Below are 24,892 nucleotides of genomic sequence, written 5' to 3'. Positions count from 1 at the left end.
AGAAGAAGGCATTAGGCACCCTGGATCTAGAGCTGCAGATGGCTGAAAGTTGCCATGTCGGGAATTGAGCCCGGGTCTTTTGGAAGAGCAGTCAGTGCTCTTAACCACTGAGCCATCTCCCCAGCACAGTTTTAATATTTTCCTGGCTCTTCTGTGAGCCTGATCAGCACAGCAGACATCTACTTTGCTCCACACAAACACTTTTGAATGTTCTAATCTTTGATTCTAAATAGTGAAAGAAACAATACAGATGGTATTCCCTTAAAACCCTTAAAAACGCCGGGCGGTGGTGGCGCACGCCTTTAATCCCAGCACTCGAGAGGCAGAGGCAGGTGGATCTCTGTGAGTTCGAGACCAGCCTGGACTACCAAGCAAGTTCCAGGACAGCCTCCAAAGCCACAGAGAAACCCTGTCTCGAAAAACCAAAAAAAAAAAAAAAAAAAAAAAAAACCCTTAAAAACTGTGTCAAAATAGACAATCAAACAGTGGTAGCTAGCCTGTGTTTACATCCTAATGATCAAAAGAAATAACCAAGGGCATATATAAGACTATGGGTTTAACCCCAACATTGGGGGTGGATAAAGGAAGAAAGAGATCAAGCATTCATTTTCTGGCTGCTCTACTCTGTTACATCCTGTGACTAGGATGTACTGAGAACTCTGAAACCATGAGTAAAGACAAGTTTTCTATCAAGCAGTGTGGTGCTCACCTTTAATCCCAGCAGACACAAGCGGATCTCTAAATTCAAGGTCAGCCTGGTCTACAGAGTAAGTGAGCTCCAGGACAGCTAGAGATACACAGAAACCTTGCCTTAAAAAACAACAGAGAGAGCGCAAACCACCACAATAATAGAAGTTCAACAGTGGGCAGAACAGCCACACGTAAGAAAAGTAAAGGGGGGGGGCACGACTGAAATCACAAAAAACAACTCGGGTTAACATACACGTATGGGCCATTCCACACACTAACCACAAAACACACATTCTTCTCCAGCTATATGCAAAGTCACGAGGAGAGACAACATGTTAGACAGGCCCCAATGGATTTTACAAGTTCACACAGAGGAATTTCCCTCAACCTACTAGGATGAAATTAGAAATCAACAGGAAGAGGAAAACTAGAAACTTTACAAACATGGAGATACAAAACCAATGGGTGAGGAAAGAGAGGCGAAGAGAATTATAAAGCACTCACTCAGAAGTAACCCTGCATACTATACATGCTAGATTTTATGTGCTGTAGTTACAACAATCAGCAGTGGGACATTCAGTTCTAAGTTTACATTTAAGAAGAGAGCTCAGAGGAGGGTGAGGTAGAGGAGATGGTGCACACTTGTAATCCCAGTACTCGAAAGGCAGAGGCAGGAGGATAACTAACTCAGGGCCAATCTCTGGCTAAACAGTGGGATCAATGCCAGTCTGAGCTAGACCCCATTTCAAAATTCAAAAACACAACAAAAGAAACACACCAACAATAAAAAAAAGTGCAAAGCGAGCTAGGCATGGTTAGTCTGTAAACCCCATCAATAAAAATTCTGAAAAAGAACAAAATTGACACTTAGCCAGACTAATTAGAAAAGAGACAACATACAAATAACTATAATAAGAAATGAAACTAGGGCTATATTACTATCAACATTATGGAGGTTTTTTTAATGAGACTACTGCAATAACTATATGTCAAAACTCAGAGAGCAAAAGGACACATCTCTTGAAATAAACAACTTAAATTGGTTCAAGAGCAAATCTCAATAACCCTATGCCAAGTAAAGAGACTGATTTAGCAATTAAAATTTCCCAACAAAGGAAAGTCTCACAGCATATAGTTTTATCAATGAATTCTATTAAATGTTTTATGTTTTTGTTTTGTTTTTTTCAAGACAAGGTTTCTCTGTGTGACAGCCCTGGCTGTCCTGGAACTTACTTTGAAGAACAGACTGGCCTAGAACTCACAGAGATCCACCTGGCTCTGCCTTCCAAGTGCTGGAATTAAAGGTGTGTGCCACCACTGCTTGGCTCTATTAAATGTTTAAAGAAAGAATTAACAGTGTTTTTCTTTTATTTTTTTTCTGAAACGTCTGCAAAAAATTGAGGAATGATTGCTTCCTAATACATTCTATGCAGCCAGCATTTACTGATAACAAAATTAGACAAATGCATTCTAGAGAAATAAAAATATAGCTCAATATCACTGAATACTAGATATAAAAATAATCAACAAAACATAAACATATTAAATCCAAAAGCATATTAAACAAATTTCACCATGACCAAGTAGGACTCGGCCTACTCCATAGATGCAAGGTAGTTCAACAAAATCAATCAATAGAGTACATTGATTCAAGACAGGATTGGGCACATGATCATCTCAACCAATGCAGAGAAAGCATCTGCTCATGGTAGCATGCTTAAACAGTTAGGAATGGGCAGAAAGTTCTTCAACATGATAAAGGGGTTTAAGAAAAACTCATAGTGAACACATACTCAATAATTTAAGGCTAAAAAAATATTTTCTGAGCCGGGCATTGGTGGCGCGCGTGCGCGCTCGCACCTTTGATCCCAGCACTCGGGAGGCAGAGGCAGGTGGATCTCTGTGAGTTCGAGACCAGCCTGGTCTACAGAGTGAGTTCCAGGACAGCCTCCAAAACTACACAGAGAAACCCTGTCTCGGAAAAACAAAACCAAAAGCTACATTTTTCCTCTTAACATCAGGAATATAAAGCAAGGATGTCCACTTTTACTTTACTGTTACTACTCATGTTCAACATTGTACTAATTGCTAGAGCTCTTTGACAAGAAAAAAGAAAAGGCATCCTGTTGGAAAAGAAGTAAAATGGTCTTTGGTCATAGACTACACCAACCGCTAGTAGAAAATCAAAAGAGGCCAGAACTACCAGAATTAATAAGTGAATTGCAAGCATTACACCAACACGTGAAAAAAAAATCAATGTTTTTTTTAATATTAAACTTTAAATAAACTATGGAAATTAAGGAAATAATTCCAATGAAAATGTGTGAATGAAGCCTGAGCACTGGTGGCTCACACCTTTGATCCCAGCACTTGGGAGGCAGAAGCAGGTGGATCTCAGTGAGTTCGAGGCCAGCCTGGTCTACAGAGTGGGTTATAGGACAGTCTACACAGAGAAACCCTGTCTTGAAAAACAACAACAACAAAATATGTGAATGAACCAAGAATGCCAAAATCTAAAAAGCATTGCTGAAAGCAATTAATAAAGACTTAAAGAAAGAGGCATCTTGTGTTCATGGACGGGAAGACACAAAAATTATAATATTATCCAAAGCAACCTATAGATTCCATAAAACTCCATTTCCAAAGCCATTTTCCTAGAAATGGTAGTCAATCTTCAAATCAGTATGAAAATAGGACTGGAGACATAGCTCAGTTGTGCAGTATTTGTGTGGCATCAAGAAAGCTCTAGGTTAAATTCCTGGTACCAAATTCAAATGGAACTGCCAAATATCTTGAAGAACCAAAATATTTTTGAATAAAGATGGAGGACACATTTAATAAATGCAAAACATTGCCTGCAGAGTCACAGTAATTAAAGCAGTATGGTACTAGCATATAGATAAACATAGAACACCATACTGTAGACAGCCCCGTAAAAACTAATAAGCAAATTGATTTTCAACCAGTCCACTTAATGAACAAAAGATTTTTTAACATATGTTATGGAACATGGATATCCACAAAAGAATAAAGGGAGGTAAAGTGGGAATAACTAGTAGTGGTTACACTAATAGTCGCTTAACTTTAGGCTGTCAAATGATGAAGATGATAATCATTCTGTATGTGTTACATAATAACGCCCCCAAAGGGTAAATAAAAGAAATGGAGACAACGCTGCAAACAAGTAGATTGGCAAAGCAAAGGGGATTAACAAGGATATCCAGATTCTCTCATCGGGAAGAATACGTGGATGACTCCTTTCTCTAACCAAAAACAAGAGCTGGGTAGGCCTGCGTATGAACCTGATTCAAAAAGGCACACTAATCATTTGCCTAGGTTGGTTGGCTCTGGAGCCCAAGAAAGGTATTCAGGCTAACGAGAGATTTGCGAACCACCAGGGTAGCTGAAGCTACGCAAGGCAAGGGACTGACCCAGGAAGATCCCCTAAGGAACACCAGCATCCACCGGGCAGGGGAACCCACAGCTCTCTGCGCTCCGGGCTCCCACGCGGCGAGTCCACATCCCTGGGCGGGAGGGACTTACCACGGCTTTCGCGCAGAGAGGTTACTCAGGCCCATGCAGGCAGCGGACGGCGGAGGCCCTGCGCGCTGGCAGCCGCGGGCAACCGAGCTGGGGCCCACCTCCCACGGAAGAGCCGAAGCTGCCGAGCGAACCGCACCGACCAGACAGACGCTCCGCGGCCCGACTCCCCAGCTCGGCCTGCGCCCCGCCCACAACGCGGAAAGTCCCTCTCGGGGGCCCGTCGTCCTCCGAACATTCCGATTGGTGGAGATGACCATGGGACCTGGAAGTTGTCTTTGTCCGGCCAGGGCTGCCCTTCCGGTTCCGTTGGGTCCCCCCCTTTGGCTCAGGTTGCCTGCCCCTCCCCCTTCCCGGAGCCCCGAGGGGCCGCAGCTCCTGGCGGTGCCAGATCCAGATGGCGGCCTTCCCCCTCGGGTCTGTGAGTTAGGAGGTGACCGGAGAGCCGGGCTCGGGGACGGGGTCTCTGGAAATGGAGCCCCCGTGGGGATCTGGATCGGCTACGACCCGCCCCGGGATGGGAGCCGAGGAGCTAGTCTAGGCCCCGGGGGACTCGAGCCATTGGACCGGCCCATGCTGCACCCCACCCTCTTCCCCTTACCAGCCTGCCGTGGGGAGTCTCAGGATGCCCCGGGGACCGCCTCCTGGGAGCGTCTACCTAGGACCCTGTGGCTGGCCAGGACGCCAGACTCTGGCATTTTGTCAAAAGTGCTGGAGTTGAGGCCGACAGAAAACTGAACGGCGGGCGCTAGCCAAGGCAAGGCCTTCAGTGCCGACCTCGAGACTGCTGTAAGTGTCAGGTTTTGATGGGTTTTACCCCTGCTCAGTCGCCGGCTGCAGCACCTTTTGTATTACCGGCACTATGCCAAGCACCCGAAGGCTCATCACATACCTAGTCTTCACGGTCGAGTTCGGAAGCAGTGTGTGAATAAACTGATGCTCGTATCGGGGTCGGGGTACGCAATCGATTACTACATCAGCTGCTCCAGGGACGGTTGCTGGGAAACCTGTACAAAGAGTGGCCTCTACGTTCTACTTCGTGGAAGTACCTTTCCAGCAAAAGGAAAAGTTGTAGTGCTACCGAGAAGTAACAGACCTGTGTGTGCGTGAAGAAGGAATAGGGGTGGGGGTGGTCGTGAGCATTCTGAAGTGAATAAGTAAAATGAAGTCCAGATTGTGAAAAGTTTAATTAATCCTAAAGGAGATGGGTTATCTTTTTGAAGCTCTCTCGGCAGGAAACTGATATGGTCAGAGTTGTACTGCAGAAAGCCGATAGAACATCGCTGAATCTGGGCTCTCTTAGCTAAAATGTAGGCACTTCGATTGCAGATTATTTTGAAAAAGTATTGAGACCATCCTGGTGAGATGCAATAAAATCTAAAGTAGTGTTACGGTATTGTTACAAGAAAGGAAGGTGCTAATGTCCCGTAGATTGAAGAAGAAAATAACCTAAGTCATAGGCAGTTGACATTTGAAAATAGTGATGCCATAATCAGAAATAAAACCATAAGGCCTGTGGTAAATACAAATTCAGCCTTTATCTATGTTGAATTCATATCTAAAATGTAAACCATTTGAATTTTGGCATGTGGGCAGGCAGCGTGAGAAGAGTTGGCATCAAGGAGGGAGTACTAAAAACTATGATTTGAAGGATGATGGTTTCATTAATGAAACAGAAAAGCAAATTAAGAGTCCACAGTAAGAGAGGTAGAAAATAAAGCCAAGAATACAAGATGAACACAACTATGGTGACCCAGATATCAGGAAAGAATTTTTTAAAGAGAGTCCATTAGATCATGCTCAGCTACTGGGGAATGAGAAAGAAAAAAAGGAAGTATCTTTATTTTTTATTAGCAGGGCATCAGTGACCTGGTAAAAAAACAAATTTAGTAGATAAGGTAATGCAATATAAAATATCAGAGGCCTTAGTTGGTTTGACATTAAATGGGGAAAACATGAAGGATTTCACAAAAAGATTGACAGACCTTGTTTATTTACTTAACACATTTAAAGAGCATAACAGACACCATTCTAAGCTGTTTTGAAAATGAACTACTAGGCTGGAGATATTGGTTCATTTCTCAGGACTGAACTACAGTTCCAGGGAATCTGATACCTTTTTTCTGACCTCCACAGATACCATGCAAGTTGTGCGCATACATGTAGGCAGGACATTCATGATATTAAGTAATTAAATATTCTTTAATAATGAGCTTATCTAATTTCCCTAGCAATCTTGTGATTTATTTTTGGTTGACAAGAAAGCTGAATCGGACTGGATAAGGAATTCACCCATGGCCATATAGCTAGTAAATGGCTGAGCAGAATTTTAACCTTGGATATTGAATTCCAGAGTCCATGCTTTACTTTTTGTGCTATGTGGTGACTATATAGGAGTCAAGGAGTGGGAACATTGTAAGGAAAAATAGACTTATTGATTAAAAAAGAGAGCCCTACAAGAATAGCATGGTTGAAAGAGGTAAGTTTATTTTGCGTAAGCTTTTTCTTTTGTCCTAGGATCCTCTTCCATTCTAAGTATATTTCTTCTACTCCAATGTAATGTTTCATTTACAAATTACCTATGGTTTACACTGAGATTTCTTTTTCTTTTTTTAAAGATTTTATTTGTTAGTTATGTATACAGTGTATTGCCTACATGTATGTCTGTATGCCAGAGAGAGCACCAGATCTCATATAGATGGTTGTGAACCACCATGTGGTTGCTGGGAATTGGACTCAGGACTTCTGGAAGAGCAGCCAGTGCTCTTAACCTCTGAGCCATCTCTCCAACACTATACTGAGGTTTCTTCTACAGCTTCAGGCCTGTTTCTAACCAGCTACTAGATTTTCCCTTGGTGCCACAAAGGCTCTCTCTGCAGCCTTAGGGTCACCCTTTAGTATTCTCTAGATGACTAAATGACACTCAAAGATACCCAGTCACTTGAACCGAAATATTTAGCTTTATTTTGATAATTTTTCTCTTGTTATCTACCTTAATGAGCAAGATCATTGGTTTGGGGGTTGTTTGCTTTAAAATTTTTTGGGGATGTGACTTGAATTCAGAAGGCATTAGGTATCATTTTGTAAAAGGAATTAATCCTGTTAATTGAGTGGAGATATATATAAGTTATATATCTCCAAACAGTTTTTGCTGTCCTAGAACTCACTTTGTAGACCAGGCTGGCCTTAAATTCACAAAGATCCACGTATCTCTACCTCCTGAGTTCTAGGATTAAAGGTGTGTGCCACCCCCAATGCCCACTCCCACTCCCACTGATTATTATATTTTTATTTTACCTGTTTGGGTGTGTGTGTACACACATTTACTTTTATATTATCTACTTATACATGTACATGTGGTGGGGGATTAAACCTAGGATTCCATATATACTAAGTACATGTTCTACTACTATGCATTTATTTAAAAGATTGTTTTTCTATTTAAAAAAAGGTATTGCAAATTTGGTTCTACATGACCTAAAGAGTTCTCCAGGTCCTCAAAAAAAAAAGATATTACGATATTGAAAATAATCTCCAGCCTGGTCTACAGAGCTAGTTACAGGACAGGCTCCAAAGCTACAGAAAGATCCTGTCTCAAAAAACCAAAAAGAGAATAAGAAAAAGAAAGTCATCTCTATTGTAGGTCAATAATAATTTCATGGCAAGTATCACTCCAATGCTGTGTTTTGTTTAATGTATTGTGTAAAGTGTAATAAACAGTTGATCCTTGTCCTCAATTAACTAATGACCTATTGGCAAAGGAGACTAGTGACAGGGAATAACTAACGGCTAAAGTGTGTGACCCAGGAATAGATTATTAAAGGGATAATTGGACAGATAGATACTAGGAAAAACTTCTTAAAGTAAACTTTCTTGAACTGCAGCAGGAAGATCAAAGCCGGGCCTCCTCCTCCTCCTCCTCCTCCTCCTCCTCCTCCTCCTCCTCCTCCTCCTCCTCCTTCTTCTTCTTCCTCCTCCTCCTCTTCCTCTTCCTCATCTTCTTTTAAGACACCTGTTTCACTGTTCTTGTTGATAAGTTTGAGAACTCATGAACCATATAAATGAAATTGAGCTCCGGCTCCTCTGTAAAGAAACAGGGAACAAGTTTTCCCAAAGACACTTGCCTTAAAACATTCTGAGTACTCTCATACTCTAGTTGGAAACAATGAATGTTCATTTTTTCCTATGACTAGGAAAACACTGCTGAGCTTTAGTGAATTCAAGATCGGCTCAACTCCAAAAAGAGAATGCCACTTTTGTTTGGCCACTGAAACAGCGATCATTTTTATAACTTTGGGTTAAATGGAGCATTCACTGTTCCAGTTACAGAATGAATGTTTTTAAGCTACTGCTACTAAAACTGACCAGTGATAATAGAGTTTGGCTGCTTCAAAATACTGATAATATTCCCTATGTTTTCTAGATTTTCCCTTGTTTGAAACTCATTGATTTCTCTACCACATTCCCTTCTCTGCATTTCTCTTCTCCCAGGACAATTCCTAATCCTTATTGAGAATATTTATTATTCCCACAGTCAGAATGCCATATAGGAGAAAACCTTACACAGTTTGTGATTATTAACATATATGTGCCACACTCTCCTGAATGTTACCTCCTTCTGTGACATGCAGCTAAAGTCTGCTGCAGTTTAGAATTTTTTTTGAGCTAGGCTCTCACTATGTATCTCAGGCTAGCCTGCCTCTTGCCTACCTACTACCTACCCCAGCTTCTGAGCACTGTGTGTTTAGGTTTGTGCTCTCAGGCCAAGTTTTTTGTCCTCCCTCCCTCCCTCCCTCCCTCCCTCCCTCCCTCCCTCTCTCCCTCCCTCCTTCTACCAGTTGCCAAGTTTTTTTTTTCATTCAAAAATTTTTTATATAAATTGGAAACAAGCTTGCAATCCCAGCTCCCTCTCCCTCCTCTGCCCTCCAACCCCCCACTGAATCCCCACTCCACTCTCCAGGAGGGGATGTGACCCTTCATGGGGGATCTCCAGGTCAGTCATTTCAACCTGGGCAGGGCCTAGGCCCTCCCCCATGTGTCCAGGCTGAGAGAGCATCCCTCCATGTGGAGTGAGCTACCAAAGTCCATTCAGATGCCAGGGATAAATACTGATCTAGTGCCCGAGGCCCTGAAGAATGCCGAGGCCTCCTCAGTTGTTGAGTTCTTTGAAATACTTTTTTTTCCACTTGTTTCTTATTACCATTTGCATTCCTTCCTAGGCCCTTGTGGCCTCAGTCACATAATGCTTCCATAGTTATTAATCTGGTCTGCTTAACAAAATTCTTTTTATTGTGAGACTCATCCCGTAGGTTCAACTGCTGCATACTGAGCCTTCCTGTGTGTTTGGTGTGGTGTGAGGCGACAGTCGTGTGTGCCTGCCAGTTTGAACAGAGGAGAGTCTGGTCAACAGTGGGAGAAGCAGGGGCTGAGGTGAGAAGATGAGGTAAAAGCAGACTGTCCGGCTTCAGTCCCTGAAGTCAGATGTGCATGTTGCTGTCTAATGCCAGGGCCTGTGTCGTCCGGACCGGAAGGAGTTATCTGGTGGAGCGTTGTTAGTGTGCTGGACAAGTTCTGTGCTGAGGGCCCTAGAGGCAACTCTTGCTCTAAGAGGTTGGACAGCGGCCTCTCAGGAAAGAGAGCAGACTGGCTAGAATGTGGTGTTATAGACGAGTGCACACCATGACAAGCTTAGGGTAAGCACTGAGGCATGGCAGCTGGACACTGTCTTCAGAAGCTGATAGTTTTTGAAAAATTAAGATTATGAACTTTGGGCTATAGAATTTAGATGTGATGCCTGGCGTAGTGCTGCACGCCTTTAATCCCAGCACTCAGGAGGCAGACGCAGGCGGATCTCTGTGAGTTTGAGGCCAGCCTGATCTGTAAAGAGAGTTCCAGGACAGCTGGGACTACATAGAGAGACATTGTCTCAAAAAACTAAAACAAACCCTCAAAAAACAAAATCGTGATGTATCGCAGAAAAGCTGGTCATCTTGCTTTACTGTGACGTAAGGGACTGTTGAGTACACAAAATCCAAGCAGGATTTCCTAACACACTGGGATTATAGAGCTGTTTCTCAAAGATAGAACTGGCATACCTATTAACCTGATAGAAGGTTAGTTTATTTTTTTTAAAAATGTATTATTTTAAAACAATCTTTTCTCATTTTACATACCAATCCCAGTTCCCACTCCCTCCCTTCCTCCTGCTCACCTCACCTACCGCCCCCCCACTCCTCATCCACTCTCCAGAGAGGATAAGTCTTCCCATGCAGAGTCAATGAACTCTGACACCTTTGACGCAGGACCAAGGTCCTCCCCCCTATGTTTAGACTGAGCCAGGTATCCCTCCAAAGAGAATGGGCTCAAAAAAAAAAAAAAAAAACAGTTCAAGCACTAGGGATAAATCCTGGTCCCACTGCCAGTGGCCCCACAGACTGCCCAAGCCACACTACTGTCACCCACATTCAGAGGGGCTAGTTTGTTCCTATACAGGTTCCTGTGCTGTTGGTCCAGAAAGACTAGTTTCTTAAAAGAGAATACAGGCTATTTTTAGTGATTAGTAGACTGGGATTATGTTGTTGGTGTGGCTAATCCATCCTTCCCTTTTAGAAAGACACATATGAGAAGTCAAGTTAAGAGAAAACCAGGAGCCGGGCGTTGGTGGCACATGCCTTTAATCCCAGCACTCGGGAGGCAGAGGCAGGCGGATCTCTGTGAGTTCGAGGCCAGCCTGGTCTACAGAGCCAGTTCCAGGACAGCCTCCAAAACGATACAGAGAAGCCCTGTCTCGTAAAACCAAAAAAAAAAAAAAAAAAGTTTCTTTAATGGGCTGGAGAGATGGCTCAGTGGTTAAGAGCACTGGCTGCTCTTCCAGAGGTCCTGAGTTCAATTCCCAGCAACCACATGGTGGCTCACAACCATCTGTAATCAGATTTGCTACCCTCTTCTGGTCTGCATGCCAGAACACTGTATGCATAATAAATAAATCTTTAAAAAAAAAAAAAGAAGAACATGAAGACTTTCCCCCAAAAAAAATTTGTCACAGAAACAGAACAATTAGTTTCATTTACTTATTAACAGTATTGTGGATTGAACCTAGCTTCACATAATGACTAGGAAGATTATCTACTCCTGAGATATAGATATTCTCAACCCCATGAGTAGACTTTTGGCAAAGAAACCTCTGTAGTTGAGTGTATTATACCATTATTTACCTTTATTAATTTTATTTAATTGACTTATAGCCAAGAGACTAGCCTTCATCCAAGAGACATTGGAAAGTTACTGAAGCAATTTAGATATGTTAGATATAATCTAGCATTTTTGAAATGTGCTATGTAAGCTGAGTTTCAGAGGAGTTGGAATCCAAGGTAAACATTTAGGAATTACTTCTAGTAGTCCACATAAGAAATGATGGGCACATCTGGGTAAGAAGAAAAAAAAATCTAATAAGTAATAAATCTGCACCTATTCCCACTCACATCCCACTGATTGGTTCATCTGATAGTGTTTTATTCTCCATATAAAGAAATGTTCCTTACAAGAGAGTTTAGATTTGTCCATAATGTATAGGATAAAGAACTGCCTTTGCCAGTGACCAAACACCATCTCCTTAAGTCTGTGACTTTCATCACAGAAATACTTACATGAATAAATTCATACCAATTTAAACCAAAACGGGGAGGGGGTTCCCTGTAGACACTAAAATAAAGGGTTTGGGGAGATAGCTTAGTGGGTAAGAGCACTCTGCTATTTCAGAGGACTCCCAGTTTGATTCCCAGCATCCACATGGCAGCTCACAACCATTGGCAACTCCTGTTCTGGGAAAACTAGCACCCTCTTCTGGCCTCTGGGGATCAGGCACTTATGTGGCACATATGTATGCATACAGGCAAAACAATAAAAATAGGAAGTGAAAGAAAATAGCATTTTGATTTGGGGAAAAAGCAGGTACATCTTTTATGCAAAAGAAAATAGTGCTAGGGGCTGGAGAGATGGCTCAGAGGATAAGAGCACTGACTGCTCTTCCAGAGGTCCTGAGTTCAATTCCCAGCAACCACATGGTGGCTCACTACCACCTTGAGTGAGATCTGGTGCCCTTTGCTGGCATGCAGGGCACATAACAGGCAGAAGGCTGTATACTTAATAAAACTTAAAAAAAAAAAAGGAAAGAAAAGAATGTCTTCATTGTTTACTTGGGTTGTGATTTTTTTCTTTTGAACCAATAGAATTCTCATTTGAGAAGTGAAAAATAAACTTCTTGGACTAATTTGAGCATTGTTTGTGTTAAGTCTCTTAAAAGTTGGGTGAGTGCCCAGTTATTTACACTGCTATATGTCTACTCTGTGGGTACAGTTGGCACCTGATATTGGTAAGGAATCATTTTTAATGGCCTTTTGAAGCTGTTATTATAGGCTTTTGGATACATACAAAACATATGACCACACATTTGGTTTTGAAAGTTAAATCCAGGTTTCTAAATTGTTTAAATTTTCTTAAATCCTACCTTTTTTACATTTCTGTTCTTTAGGTCTGCCAAAATGTCTGAAAGATCAGATCTCCTTCACTTCAAGTTTGAAAATTATGGAGATTCAATGTTACAAAAAATGAACAAATTAAGAGAAGAGAATAAATTTTGTGATGTTACTGTTCTCATAGATGATGTTGAGGTGCAGGGACATAAAATTGTTTTTGCTGCAGGTTCCCCCTTCTTAAGAGACCAGTTTTTACTGAATGATTCCGGAGAGGTGAAAATCTCCATATTACAGAGTTCTGAAGTGGGGAGACAATTGCTCTTATCCTGTTATAGTGGTGTGCTGGAATTCCCTGAGATGGAACTGGTAAATTACTTGACTGCTGCGAGTTTTCTTCAGATGAGCCACATTGTAGAGCGGTGCACACAGGCGCTGTGGAAGTTTATAAAGCCAAAACAACCAATGGATAGTAAAGAGGGATGTGAACCACAGAGTGCTTCTCCCCAGTCGAAAGAACAGCAGGGAGATGCCAGAGGCTCTCCAAAACAGGACTTGCCTTGTATTCATCCATCTGAAGACAGTATGGATATGGAGGACAGTGATATTCAGATTGTTAAGGTAGAATCTATTGGGGATGTCTCAGAGGTTAGAAGTAAAAAAGATCAGAACCAGTACATTTCTTCTGAACCCACTGCTTTGCATTCATCAGAGCCCCAGCACTCCCTGATAAACTCGACTGTGGAAAACAGAGTGAGTGAACTAGACCAGAGCCATCTCCACAATTACGCCCTCTCTTACACAGGCAGTGATGACATCATCATGACCTCAAAAGATGTCTTTGGGCCTAATATTCGAGGTGTAGACAAAAGCTTACAGTGGCATCACCAATGCCCAAAGTGTACCAGGGTGTTCCGTCACCTGGAGAACTACGCCAACCATTTAAAAATGCACAAACTCTTTATGTGTCTACTCTGCGGCAAGACTTTCACTCAGAAAGGCAATCTTCATCGACACATGCGTGTACATGCCGGAATTAAACCTTTCCAGTGTAAAATCTGTGGGAAAACCTTTTCTCAGAAGTGTTCCTTACAGGACCATCTTAACCTTCACAGTGGAGATAAGCCCCATAAGTGTAACTATTGTGACATGGTTTTTGCACATAAGCCAGTTTTGAGGAAACACCTTAAACAGCTGCATGGCAAAAACAGCTTTGATAATGCCAATGAGAGGAGTGTGCAAGACCTCACAGTGGATTTTGACTCTTTTGCATGTACAACAGTCACAGACTCTAAAGGTTGTCAGCCACAGCCTGATGCAACACAGGTCCTGGATGCAGGTAAACTGACCCAAGCTGTGCTCAGCTTAAGGACTGAGAGTACATGTGTAAACTGAGGAGGGGCCTAGTGCTTACAGCTAGAATTGACTGACTGACAGCAGTGCTGAGTCTTTTTAGGAGCGGTCTTGATAGTTTCCTCTCCAAAGCCTCTGAGCAGTTGGTTGTGGGTGAGCACCAGCAGACCAGCAATCCCACGTGCAGTGGCCTTGCTTTCCCTTAGCCCTCTCTTGGCTCTTTTTTGAGTTATTTATCCTGTGATAATCTGTTTTCCTTTCCTAAAGAATAATTCCATTGTCTACCTAGTGTCAATACATGTCTTAGACTGACACAATTTTAGTCTTTTTACCAAGCACATTCTGAAGGTACTAACAAATAACATCACCTACTTCCAACTAATAGATGCTGGGCTTAGAAAAAGTTCGTGTTTTTCTTTGGGGGGAAAATGAGGCTGGGATATGAAGTGATACTGCTGTTGACCTAAATATGTGACAGAGCCTCTGTTTGTCTACTGTGATTCATCTAATACTGATGATCAGTGAGTCTGCTTCTTACCGTTTGTCCTTTTTTAGAGCTGCTATGAAGAAGTATGTTGGTTTGTACTTTAAACAGTAACACAGCCCATTGAATTGTTCTTATAACCCAGAATATAACCCTTTCAGTAACAGCTGCAGGCAAATAGGGTCCACCATGGGGAGCATAACCAGGAAATAACAGAAGTGTAATAAAATAACAGTGGGCACATGGAAGGTTTCCTAAACATGTCCCAAGAGGCCAGTTGCTTACCTATGTACGGTGTTGATGCTTTTGTAATTGGAAGTGCTTTGTGTATATTTAAGTGAGCTAAGGAATAATGAATGGTCTCTATCGGAATGGACTATCCTGGGGTCTGAACTTTGTATCAGAGTTATTACATAAGAAAGGTGAGTTTGGCCATCACTTTTGTGCCGTTTATAGTGTCTCCCAGTTTTCCTTTTCTCAATGTACCTTCATCTTGAAAACATGAAAGAGAAATTGAGTGGGATACAGAAGTTTTGGATTTAGATCGTTTTAGAGGTACACAATACACTGCTCACTTTGCCACCTTTCATAGTTGATCTTCAAGGGTGGAAAGAAAACAATTCTTTATTCTAAAGTACATTTCAGACATAATTTTGAGCTTGTTTTTGACCCTGTGGTCACAGTAAGGTGTAGGATTGCTAGAGAACTTAGAAACTCTTGAAAGATTGTTTACACTGTCTCTGTCATTTTAAATTGGAGCATTCACAATCAAGCAGGTATCCCGGCCACCATTGGCCAAAATACACCTGACTAAATATAAATGACAGCCCTCATATGTCTGTCTTACTAGATCTTGGATTTAAAGATGGTGAATAATAATACATTAACAGAAAGTTTCCAGTTTTGTTTCACTAATTTGTATCCCTTTTGGCTTTTAGAGACAGCTTAGGATTTGTCAAGAAAATGTCACAGGATTTGTGGTAATTACCTGTTTAAACTTGATTATATTGGTGGCTTGTGCTTGTAATCTTGGAATTTATGAAGTTGAAGCAGGAGGGGTGCTATAAGTTAGAGACCAGCCTGAACTAAGACCTAAATAAATATAATTATTGTAGTGGTGCTGGGAGCCAAGCCCAGTGTCTCACACGTGCTAGACAAGCACTGAACCTACACTGAGGTACAACCCTAGTCTGGGTCATGTTTTTTTTAGGTATATTAACATTATATTATTTCTAAGTGTGAATATGGGTTATGAGGGAAAGGGCAAGTTAGAATAATGCGAGGTAGATCCAAATGTGAAATAGGAAACTTTATTTCTATCAAATTTTTGTTTTTATTTTAGAGCTCTGAGAGTACATACACAGATAATTCCAAAAATTAAACTTAATATTTGTAGATGACAAGAGGTCTGAATTTGCTGTAATTTGATATATTTACACATGGCTCTGATTTGAGGCATAATTTCTACTAACTATTTATTTAAGTAAGAATACATACTCATTGTATGGTTTATTAATGCTTTCTAGCACTCCGAATTTTAACAATTCATCCAAACACAATGGGATCTACCATGTTATCCAATGTTTCGAATAATTTCTCTGAATTTTTTTTCATAGGAACATTTCAATGTGACTCCACAAGTGTTACTATTCTTATCTGGTTTCTGTTTGTCTGAAGACTAAAAACAGCAAGGCTTCAAATGATACTGATCTCTCTTGTTGGAGGTGATATATTGATTTATTTCAGTCACTCAAAGGCCTTTTTTTCTTCTTCTTCTTTTTCTTTTTTAAATGCTGGGGAGTTTGAACCCAAGGCCTCAAGCATGTTGAGCATGTTTTCTACCGATGGGCAATTGGTATTTCCAGGTACTATGTTAGATTCTGAGGCTAGGAAGGTAAACTAGATATGATCCCTGTTGTTATAGGACTTACAGTGTCAAGTGATTTTGGTGAGACAAGGTCACCAATTTACTTTATAACTAAGAATGGTTGCCTTGTTTTCTTTTGATCACATAAAACAGTGGTTCTCAACCCATGGGTCCCAATCCTGTGGTGGGTGGGTTGAACAACCCTTTCACAGGTATCACCAAGACCCCTAGAAAACAAAGATGTTTACATTACGAGGAACTATATCAAAGGACCTCAGTATTAGGAAGGGTGAGAACCACTTACTTAATGGCAGCTTTCTTAGGGTTTTCTGTTACTAAAATTTTTACTTTTTACTTACCTAATTTATGGTCTCCTTCATTTCTTGTCTGGAAAATTGTTCTGTGAGACATGTAAGTTTGGTGGTACTTGGGTTCTTTTCTCAGATTTTATTGCAAAGACATCAATTTATAGTGGAAGTGTGTGTGTGTTTAACACTAGTCAGGGTGTAAACCTTAGTTACTCAACATTTGGGGTTTTTTTTGTTTTGTTTTTTTGTTTTTTTGAGGCGGGATCTCACTACCCTTTGCTGCCTCAGCCTCCTGAGTGCTGGGATTGTGTCACCACACCAGACTCAGTATTTGTTTTGTGTGTATTCCTAGGAAAACTTCAAAAGGAAAAGGATTCTCTTTACTGTAGTTTGGTCTTTTAAAAATTACTGTTATTTATTATTCAATATTAAAACAAGCTCCAAACAAGTGGCTATGAGGTAAAGCAGGTGTAGTTTTGCTTTAGAAGATATGTGAAAGGTGACTAGTGTCACTAAATTTAAAATACTGTCCTAAACAACTTAGAACATTTTATTTCAGCTCATGAATGGCTGTTCTAAATCTGTTGTATGTTAGACATACTTTGAACTACCTCTTTACTTAAAATGGGGAAGTTTCCTTAATAAAAGTGTGACAATTAAACGGTGGTGTCATTGACTTATTTTCTTATTCTTCCCTCCTTTCTCGGTTGCTTGGATTTAAATTCAAGAATGTTATTATTTAAAACACATCTTAAGGATGGTGAGGAGCTGAAAATGCAGCTCATTTCTCCAGCATGTAATGACTCTGGAGGAAATTTTGAGATTGCCCTCTGAAAAAAGTATGTTATTAGTAGAACCATTTATTTCTTTATGAAGCTGCTGAGAATAAAGGACCCAGGTTCAGGACTGGTGTGTGACTCACTGGTAGAGTGCTTACCTAGCATTCCAGTAGCCATGCTTTGTTCCTGGCAACAGGGGCACCAAGAAAAAAAAAGTTACTCCTTAAATGGGAACTTTGTGAATACTAGATTCTGCGAATGCAAAGATAGGTACATCTTATCCTAAATAAGCCCCCTCCCTTGATGTGGCATGTGTTTTGATGTGTGGCTTCAGTTTTGAAGATAAATTATTCCCAACTGGGGCGCAACCTATTGAGCAGCAGCTCGGAGGTCATCTGTAATCAGTATTAACCAGTTTTGCAGGGTAACTGGCAAGGAAAGCAGTATTGTGCGTTCGCAAGGCCCAGTGTTCAACTGCCATCACCCAAGGGAAGAGAAGGACCCTTTCCGAGCAGGCGCAGTCTCGGCCCCGGGCCAGGCGGTCCACAGCAGGGCGGAGGAGCGGGGACAGGGCCGCGCCCCCACAGCCGCCCCGCCCCGCCCCGTCGGAGGCTCGGCTCTCGAGCGCCCTTCCCTCGCTCTAGCTAGCTTCACAGCCGGGCGAGGCGGAACGCCAGGAAAGACGCGGCTCGCCGGCATTCTGACGTTTCCCTGTCATTCCAGGATCGGACAAAGTGAGGCAGAAAGAGCAGTTCAGGATGTCCTTCCGGGGCGTCCAGACGGTCGGAAAAGAATAAAGCTGGTTGACACCGGAAGCGTTTCCTCCCGGCTGAGGTCCATCTTCCGGCCCTGGCCGCCCGCCGTTGTCGCGGAAGCCTCAAAGCCAGCTGTGTGAGTCGGTAAGTGAAAGTGAGGGGACATCCCGGGCTGAGGCTGCAGGGCGGCGGCGCGGGGCTCGGCCCCAGCCCGGCGCCGCACCGCCCGGCCCTGACATCCGGGGAAGCGCGTGCGGAGAAGGTTGGCAGGCCAGCAGGCGCGGGCCCCCGCCAGCCCCTCCCGCAGCGGGAACAGAAGAGATCGTAAAGTTGGTGTCCGCATGGGTACGATGGTGAGCATAAGAAACACGAGCCAAGAGCGGTCTGTAAAAGGTCGGGTAGGCGAAACCCTGAAGGAGTTGGCGTTCTCTGCGAGAGCAGAAGGCTGTCCAGGAAGTAGGGGAGGTGATGGACTTAAAGCATAAGAGTTTTATTTTTTTCTCTCTCTCTCCCTCCTTTTTTAACCAAAATGTTAATTACGTTGGGAATTCAGGATGGTAGTTCAGGATATTTGGAGAGTGCTTTGTCAGGAGACCTGTTGAAAGTCATTCCAATGGTGAAGGCACGACTAGGTGATAGGCTACAGTTTCTAATTTAAGATACTAAGTGGACTTTTTTGTGTCACTGTGCCTGTTACTGGTACTTAAAAGTTATGTACTATGAGATGATACAGAAACGCATTATGACTTTCTGGTGATTTGGGGATAGATAAACTACTACTTCTCAAAGTATAATTTGGGTCTTCATTTTTCCCAGTACACGTTAGGAAGTGGGGGCCTCTTTACCATAATACCCTGGGAAAGCATTGCCTATCCTGTATCATGCTTGTGCTCTGTTTTGCATAGATCGTGACCATGGCTGCTGAGTCTGATGTTCTACACTTCCAGTTTGAACAGCAAGGAGATGTGGTCTTACAGAAAATGAATCTCTTGAGACAGCAGAATTTGTTTTGTGATGTATCAATCTATATTAATGATACTGAGTTCCAGGGGCACAAGGTGATTTTGGCTGCTTGCTCTACTTTCATGAGAGATCAGTTTTTACTCACACAGTCAAAACACGTCAGAATCACCATTCTGCAGAGTGCAGAAGTTGGAAGAAAGTTGTTGCTGTCCTGCTACACAGGAGCACTTGAAGTGAAAAGGAAAGAGCTTTTGAAATACTTGACTGCTGCCAGTTACCTTCAGATGGTTCACATTGTAGAAAAATGCACAGAAGCTTTGTCCAAGTATCTGGAAATTGATCTTTCCATGAAAAACAACCAACACACTGACTTGTGTCAGTCTTCTGATACAGATGTTAAGAATGAAGAAGAAAATTCTGATAAAGACTGTGAGATCATTGAAATTTCAGAAGATAGTCCTGTAAACCTAGATTTCCATGTTAAAGAAGAGGAAAGCACAGCCATGCAGTCTGCCGTGGAGAGGCTGACATCAGAGCGAGGGGGAATGACGTCACCAGAGCTCTCAACAGTGGATAGTGGTTTTAAAGAGAATGAAATTTGTATCCTCCATGTAGAATCCATCAGTACAGATGGTGTAGATAATGGGCAGTTTTCACAGCCTTGTACCTCCTCAAAAGCGGGCATATATTTCCCTGAAACACAGCATTCACTGATCAATTCTACAGTTGAGAGCAGAGTGGCAGAAGTCCCTGGAAATGAAGATCAAGGGTTGTTTTGTGACAATACCGATGGAAGCCATGGTACAGTAAATGAGATCCAGAATCTGGGTGAGAATTTCTCACTGAGGCACCAGTGCCCCAGGTGTCCCAGGGGCTTTCTTCATGTAGAAAACTATCTGAGACACCTTAAGATGCATAAACTCTTCTTGTGCTTGCAGTGTGGGAAAACATTCACACAGAAGAAAAATCTCAACCGGCATATTCGAGGACACATGGGTATACGACCCTTTCAGTGCACCGTGTGCTTGAAGACCTTTACTGCTAAAAGCACACTTCAGGACCACTTGAACATCCACAGTGGGGACCGGCCATATAAATGCCATTGTTGTGATATGGATTTCAAACACAAATCTGCTCTCAAAAAGCACTTAACCTCTGTTCATGGCAGAAGCAGTGGAGAAAAACTATCTAGGCCTGATCTCAAAAGGCAGAATCTACTGTAATCAAATCATGAACTTTCGACATAAGCATAGGATTACTCTGTTAGGCATGTGTGTTTTTAAAATGTATCATTGGTAGTGTGCCCCCCCCCAATCTTTAGCTTTCATTTTTATTCTTCCTATGTGTTAATTCACTCTAATTTCAAAGTTGTGCGTGGAGTGGCTAAGTTTATGGGATTCTACATTGTCTCAAACATTAGGTATTAGTCCTCTGTTCGGCAGTAATTGCTGATTCTGATTTATAGTTTTTATATTAGAGATCTAATGTAGGGTCTAACTGTATAGTAACTTTAATGAGTTTGAATGACAAGAAAATAGATTTTAAAGCATAGTGTTGTCCACTATTAATTTTGACAATAGATAGGACAAACAATTTTCTTTTTAATGTTTAACCATTGTGTTTGGATTATAGCTAGAATACCAGGTTATTGTTTTAAACTAAAGGAGCACAATTTAGATTCACATGGGACCAGCAAAGTATCCTTAGAATTGCATTATTTAAATATCAAAGTGAATATGTAATTAGGCCCTATTTCTAGTTGGATTAAGAGTTCTATGGCTAATGCAAGTATTTTGTTGGCTTAAATTAGAAAAGGTTATTTTTCTTAAATATTACAATTTTATTGATGATACCAGTTCTACTGTTTACTTAGGGTTTTTTGTTTTGCTTTGTTTTTGTTAACATGCACTAAAATTGATCTTCCTCTGAGAAGTTGTATTTCTGTGAATTTAACACATATGATAATTTTCTGTAGTTGGGATACAGCGCAGTTCCACCACCTTCTAGAAGCTGCTCCTTTGTCATCCACCCTTCCAACTCTAATTTCTAGTAAGAGTTCATCTCTATAATTTGTTCAAATCTGGGAGGATAGAAAACTGGAATCTTCTAGTATGTTCCTATTTGATATTTTTATTTTTACCCAACAGAATGCCTCCGAGCTTCATTTATGTGTTTGTTAACAAATCACTTTCTATAATGTGTTGTCTTACTTTTGACTTGTATAGCCAGGCTGGCCTTGAATCTGCCTCACTTCTTCAACACTGGGATTAAGCCCAGTCCCTTCTCTGTTTTGAAGATATGTACATTTTCTTTTAAAGCAGTAACCAGGTGAATAGTTTTAGAAAGCTAATTTGTTTTTTATGCCCTTACAATGAAGAGCAAAATTCGCTGCATGGCAAATCACCTTCTCTGACTGTAGGAAGCACTCACTTTCTTTAAAGGCGTGCACCACCACCACCTGGCTTCACTTTTTTTTAAATAAAGTTTTATTTAAATTAAAATCTTATTTTGCATACCAATCCCAGTTCCTTCTCATCTTCCTGTGACCCCCAACAACCCCCATCCCACCACTCCCCAGGGTGAGGCCTCCCATGGGGGATCATCAAAGTCTGTCGGATCATTTGGGGGTGGTATCTGGGTTGAGAGACTATCCATTCCATAGGGAATGGGCTCCCAGAGTCCATTCATGCACTAGGGATAAATACTGGTTCCACTGCCAGACACCCCATAGACTGCCCAGGCCTCCTAACTGACACCCACGTTCAGGAGGCCTGGTTCAGTCCTATGCTGGCTCCCCAGCTGTCAGTCTGGGGTCAGTGAGCTCCCACTTGCTCAGGTCAGCTGTTTCTGTGGGTTTCCCCAGCATGCTCTGACCCCTTTGCTCTTCACTCCTCCCTCTCTACGAGCACTCACATTCAAGCTGTTCCCTTTCTCTATATAACTCAGCTGTATGTAGAGTTTCTACTGTATTTAAGTTGACACTCACAGTTCATGGTTTAACATGTAATATACTTTGTATTATAAAAGATTTTTGTGGAAATCATGTAAGTGTTAAATACAATTTTGTATACTTTTGTGGGAATAATGCTCTACATAGCATTTTAACTCTGGGAGAGACTTTAAAGAATCTAGGTCTCACAATTGACTTCATAACCCAAGTCACTAATTAATGGCATTGAACTGGTCGCCTCTCCAACTTTTCTTAATGTTATATAAAATAGCTTCATGATTTGTAGAATGGTTTCTAGGTTTAAATTTCTGCAAGTCTACATTCTTCATGTGAACAGAAGAGACACTGATGTCTTTATGGACACTGCTATTGAGTACTCTCTTGGAGACACTTGTCTAAGGTGAACCCTTTGTTCCGTTGGAGAATGGCCCAGTTCAGTGGCTAATTTCTTTTCCCACATGACTTAAGAATGGCCAATTATACTTGTGAAAGTATTTCCCTGTGAGAAACTGTTTACTTGTGACTGAAGTGCTTCTCTTAATTTTGCTTCTTGAGTGAATTTTGGAGGGGAGGGCTAGGGATGGGTGGAGAGGGTAAACTATAGTGAAAAACTGGTTCCTTTAGGAAGTGGTATCTACTATATTGGATGTTGGGACATTTTGAAGGTGTTTGAGTTTGGTGTGCCTTGTAAGATTGTTGAAAAATTTTTGTGAGCACTTTGAAACCTTTGCTTGTGGGGGGTTAGTTTTATAAAGTGGTTGTTATTTATACTATTTATTTCTGTTAAGTGGACAGATTGATCTCACAACATTCCTAGGGACTGGATGAGGTGCACAAGCCTGTCTGATCCCAGCATTTAGGAGGTGGAGGCAAGAGAACCAGTTCGGGGCTAGCCTTCATTACATAGCTAAGTTTGTGGCCAGCCTCAGCTACAGGAGACCTTGTTTCAGGAAAATAAAACAAAAACAAAAAAGTAAACAAAAAATTCCTGGGAGAGTATCTGTTTGCATGACATGTCTGAAAAATTCAGCCAAGTAGAATCTGTTAGTTAAAGTATGCTGGTATGACAAGGTGTAACATTTATTAATTTTAATTACTTTTAGCTGTTTATAGTATGACAGAAAATATGTTTGGGTTCATTCTCTTATTTACTGCATTTATATATGTAAAATATCTTGAAAAGGCAGTTATTTTGTTGCAGAGAAACCTTTCCTCTCTGGATGTAATTATGTTTGCATAAAATGTAATAAACTGGAGGTAGGAATGGAGAACTTTGGGCTTGTGTGTTTCTATGAACTTTAAAGGACTCAATTTCTTTTTGGTAATAATATTTTTAAAAATTGTATGTGTGACTTGTTATTTTTAATTGCGTGTAGTGTGTGAGCATACACTTGCTGGAAGCTTCGGGTCCTGTCCTGGAGCTGTAATTACAGGCAGTCGAGTGTGAGCCGCTGGGTGTGGGGTCTCAGAGCTGCAGGAGTTGTGAGCTGCATTCACCTCTGAGCAACCTGCCTAACCAAGAACTCAGTTCCTCCTGCTGTTTTGTCACTTTAGAAATACCTACTGGGCTTCTTTGTATCTTTACTAAAAGTTAGTAAACAAAGAATGCCAGCTGTCTTGGGGTTTCTTTTAGTGGAAGTAGACAATATGTAAGAGTTTCAAATCAATTTGGCAAACTGCCAGGAATAAAGAATGATAGGGAAAAGCAGATGGGATTGTTACTTTAAATAGGGTTGTCCACATTTGGGGAATTTATTCTTTCTCTGTGAAATGGAAGAGTATATCTAATGGAAACAGAGTGGAAAATGCACACATATATGCATTAGTACACAGTGGGTTAGGAATTTGTCATCACTGTCCAGTTGAAAATACAGAAATGTACACCTGACAGGGAATTTTCTTTTTTGGTTAACATAATTGAATGAAAATAGGAATAACAAGTGGAAGTAAGATTGGTGGAGACAATGAATCTTTCATAAAAATCCTGGTGGGTTTTTTTTTGTTTTTGTTTTGTCAAGCCTTAAGTTCCTTCCTGGAGCTGCAGTTGCAGAAGGTAGTGGTAAGCTGCTGTGGTTATGGAAGGTGTATGCGTATACAAATATTGGGGAGAATTGTTGCTGTGCAGCTCAGTCTGATTCTGACCCAGCCTTTCGACTGCTAGGTTCACGGGCCTGCACCATCTCACCTGGCTTATAAATCACGTACTTTAAATGCTCATTATCAAAGTCACTTTTCCATATTCTAGTTTATGTACAAGTTACCATCGCAGTTTTTTTTTTTTGGTTGTTGTTGAGCATCTCATTTCACATTGGAAAATGTGAGTCTGATTACAAGTCGTGACTGTTAACCTCTATTCTTCTGTTGTACATCATTAACAAACGTTACACACTATGAATCTTTCAGTTTTACTTCGGTAAGTAAATGAATTATAAGTAAAACTAAAATACTTATAAAATATCATGCAGCCTGGCATATAGTAGTTAATAAGAATCCCTCATCCTCATTCCCAGGATAATTCCCACTTTATAGTTTGCTATAAATCCTCTAACAAATACTATGTCAAAACGCCAAAACTTGTACATTTTGAGGCCTTTGGGATTTAGACGAGGTAGGTAAACGTTTCACTTTTGTCCTGGTTTCTGTAAACTGGATTATTTGCTAGTCTGGTCAGTTTCTCACAGGAGAGCGCAGTAGGAAGTAACAGATGCATGTGTCAGGTTCTGCTCGACAGA

General features: G+C 41.4%; 3 protein-coding genes across 5 annotated transcripts in view; 2 read left to right on the top strand and 1 right to left on the bottom strand.

The window, feature by feature from the left end:
- Rabgap1 (RAB GTPase activating protein 1) overlaps positions 1–4,368 on the bottom strand; it is a 126,901-nt gene extending 122,533 nt beyond the window's left edge. Inside the window, exon 1 of one of the 2 annotated variants that reach the window (XM_013122007.3) lies at positions 4,234–4,368. The gene's annotated coding sequence lies outside the window, so the exon portion shown is untranslated. The remainder of the gene's footprint in view (positions 1–4,233) is intronic. The other variant, XM_005082096.4, reaches the window with a different exon arrangement.
- A 516-nt stretch (positions 4,369–4,884) lies between these two features.
- Positions 4,885–17,374, top strand: Zbtb26 (zinc finger and BTB domain containing 26). Its single transcript, XM_005082098.4, has 2 exons — positions 4,885–5,019; positions 12,761–17,374. The coding sequence occupies exon 2, from the start codon at positions 12,771–12,773 to the stop codon at positions 14,094–14,096; it is 1,326 nt and encodes a 441-aa protein (XP_005082155.1). The 5' UTR covers positions 4,885–5,019; positions 12,761–12,770; the 3' UTR covers positions 14,097–17,374.
- On the top strand, positions 4,885–21,711 carry Zbtb6 (zinc finger and BTB domain containing 6). Of its 2 annotated transcripts, XM_013122016.3 has the most exons (3): positions 4,885–5,019; positions 18,216–18,391; positions 19,153–21,711. In XM_013122016.3, exon 3 carries the CDS (start codon positions 19,162–19,164, stop codon positions 20,431–20,433), a length of 1,272 nt encoding a protein of 423 aa, XP_012977470.1. In that variant the 5' UTR covers positions 4,885–5,019; positions 18,216–18,391; positions 19,153–19,161; the 3' UTR covers positions 20,434–21,711. The 2 variants fall into 2 exon arrangements, with proteins under 2 accessions (XP_012977470.1, XP_012977469.1); XM_013122015.3 differs by lacking the exons at positions 4,885–5,019; positions 18,216–18,391 and adding an exon at positions 18,404–18,600.
- Positions 21,712–24,892: the final 3,181 nt, after the last annotated feature.

The sequence above is a fragment of the Mesocricetus auratus genome, unplaced genomic scaffold (genome assembly GCF_017639785.1).
Source record: "Mesocricetus auratus isolate SY011 unplaced genomic scaffold, BCM_Maur_2.0 Super-Scaffold_100047, whole genome shotgun sequence".
NCBI lineage: Eukaryota > Metazoa > Chordata > Mammalia > Rodentia > Cricetidae > Mesocricetus > Mesocricetus auratus.
Note: the sequence above shows the minus strand (reverse complement) of the source record. Positions and strands in the feature narration are given on the sequence as shown.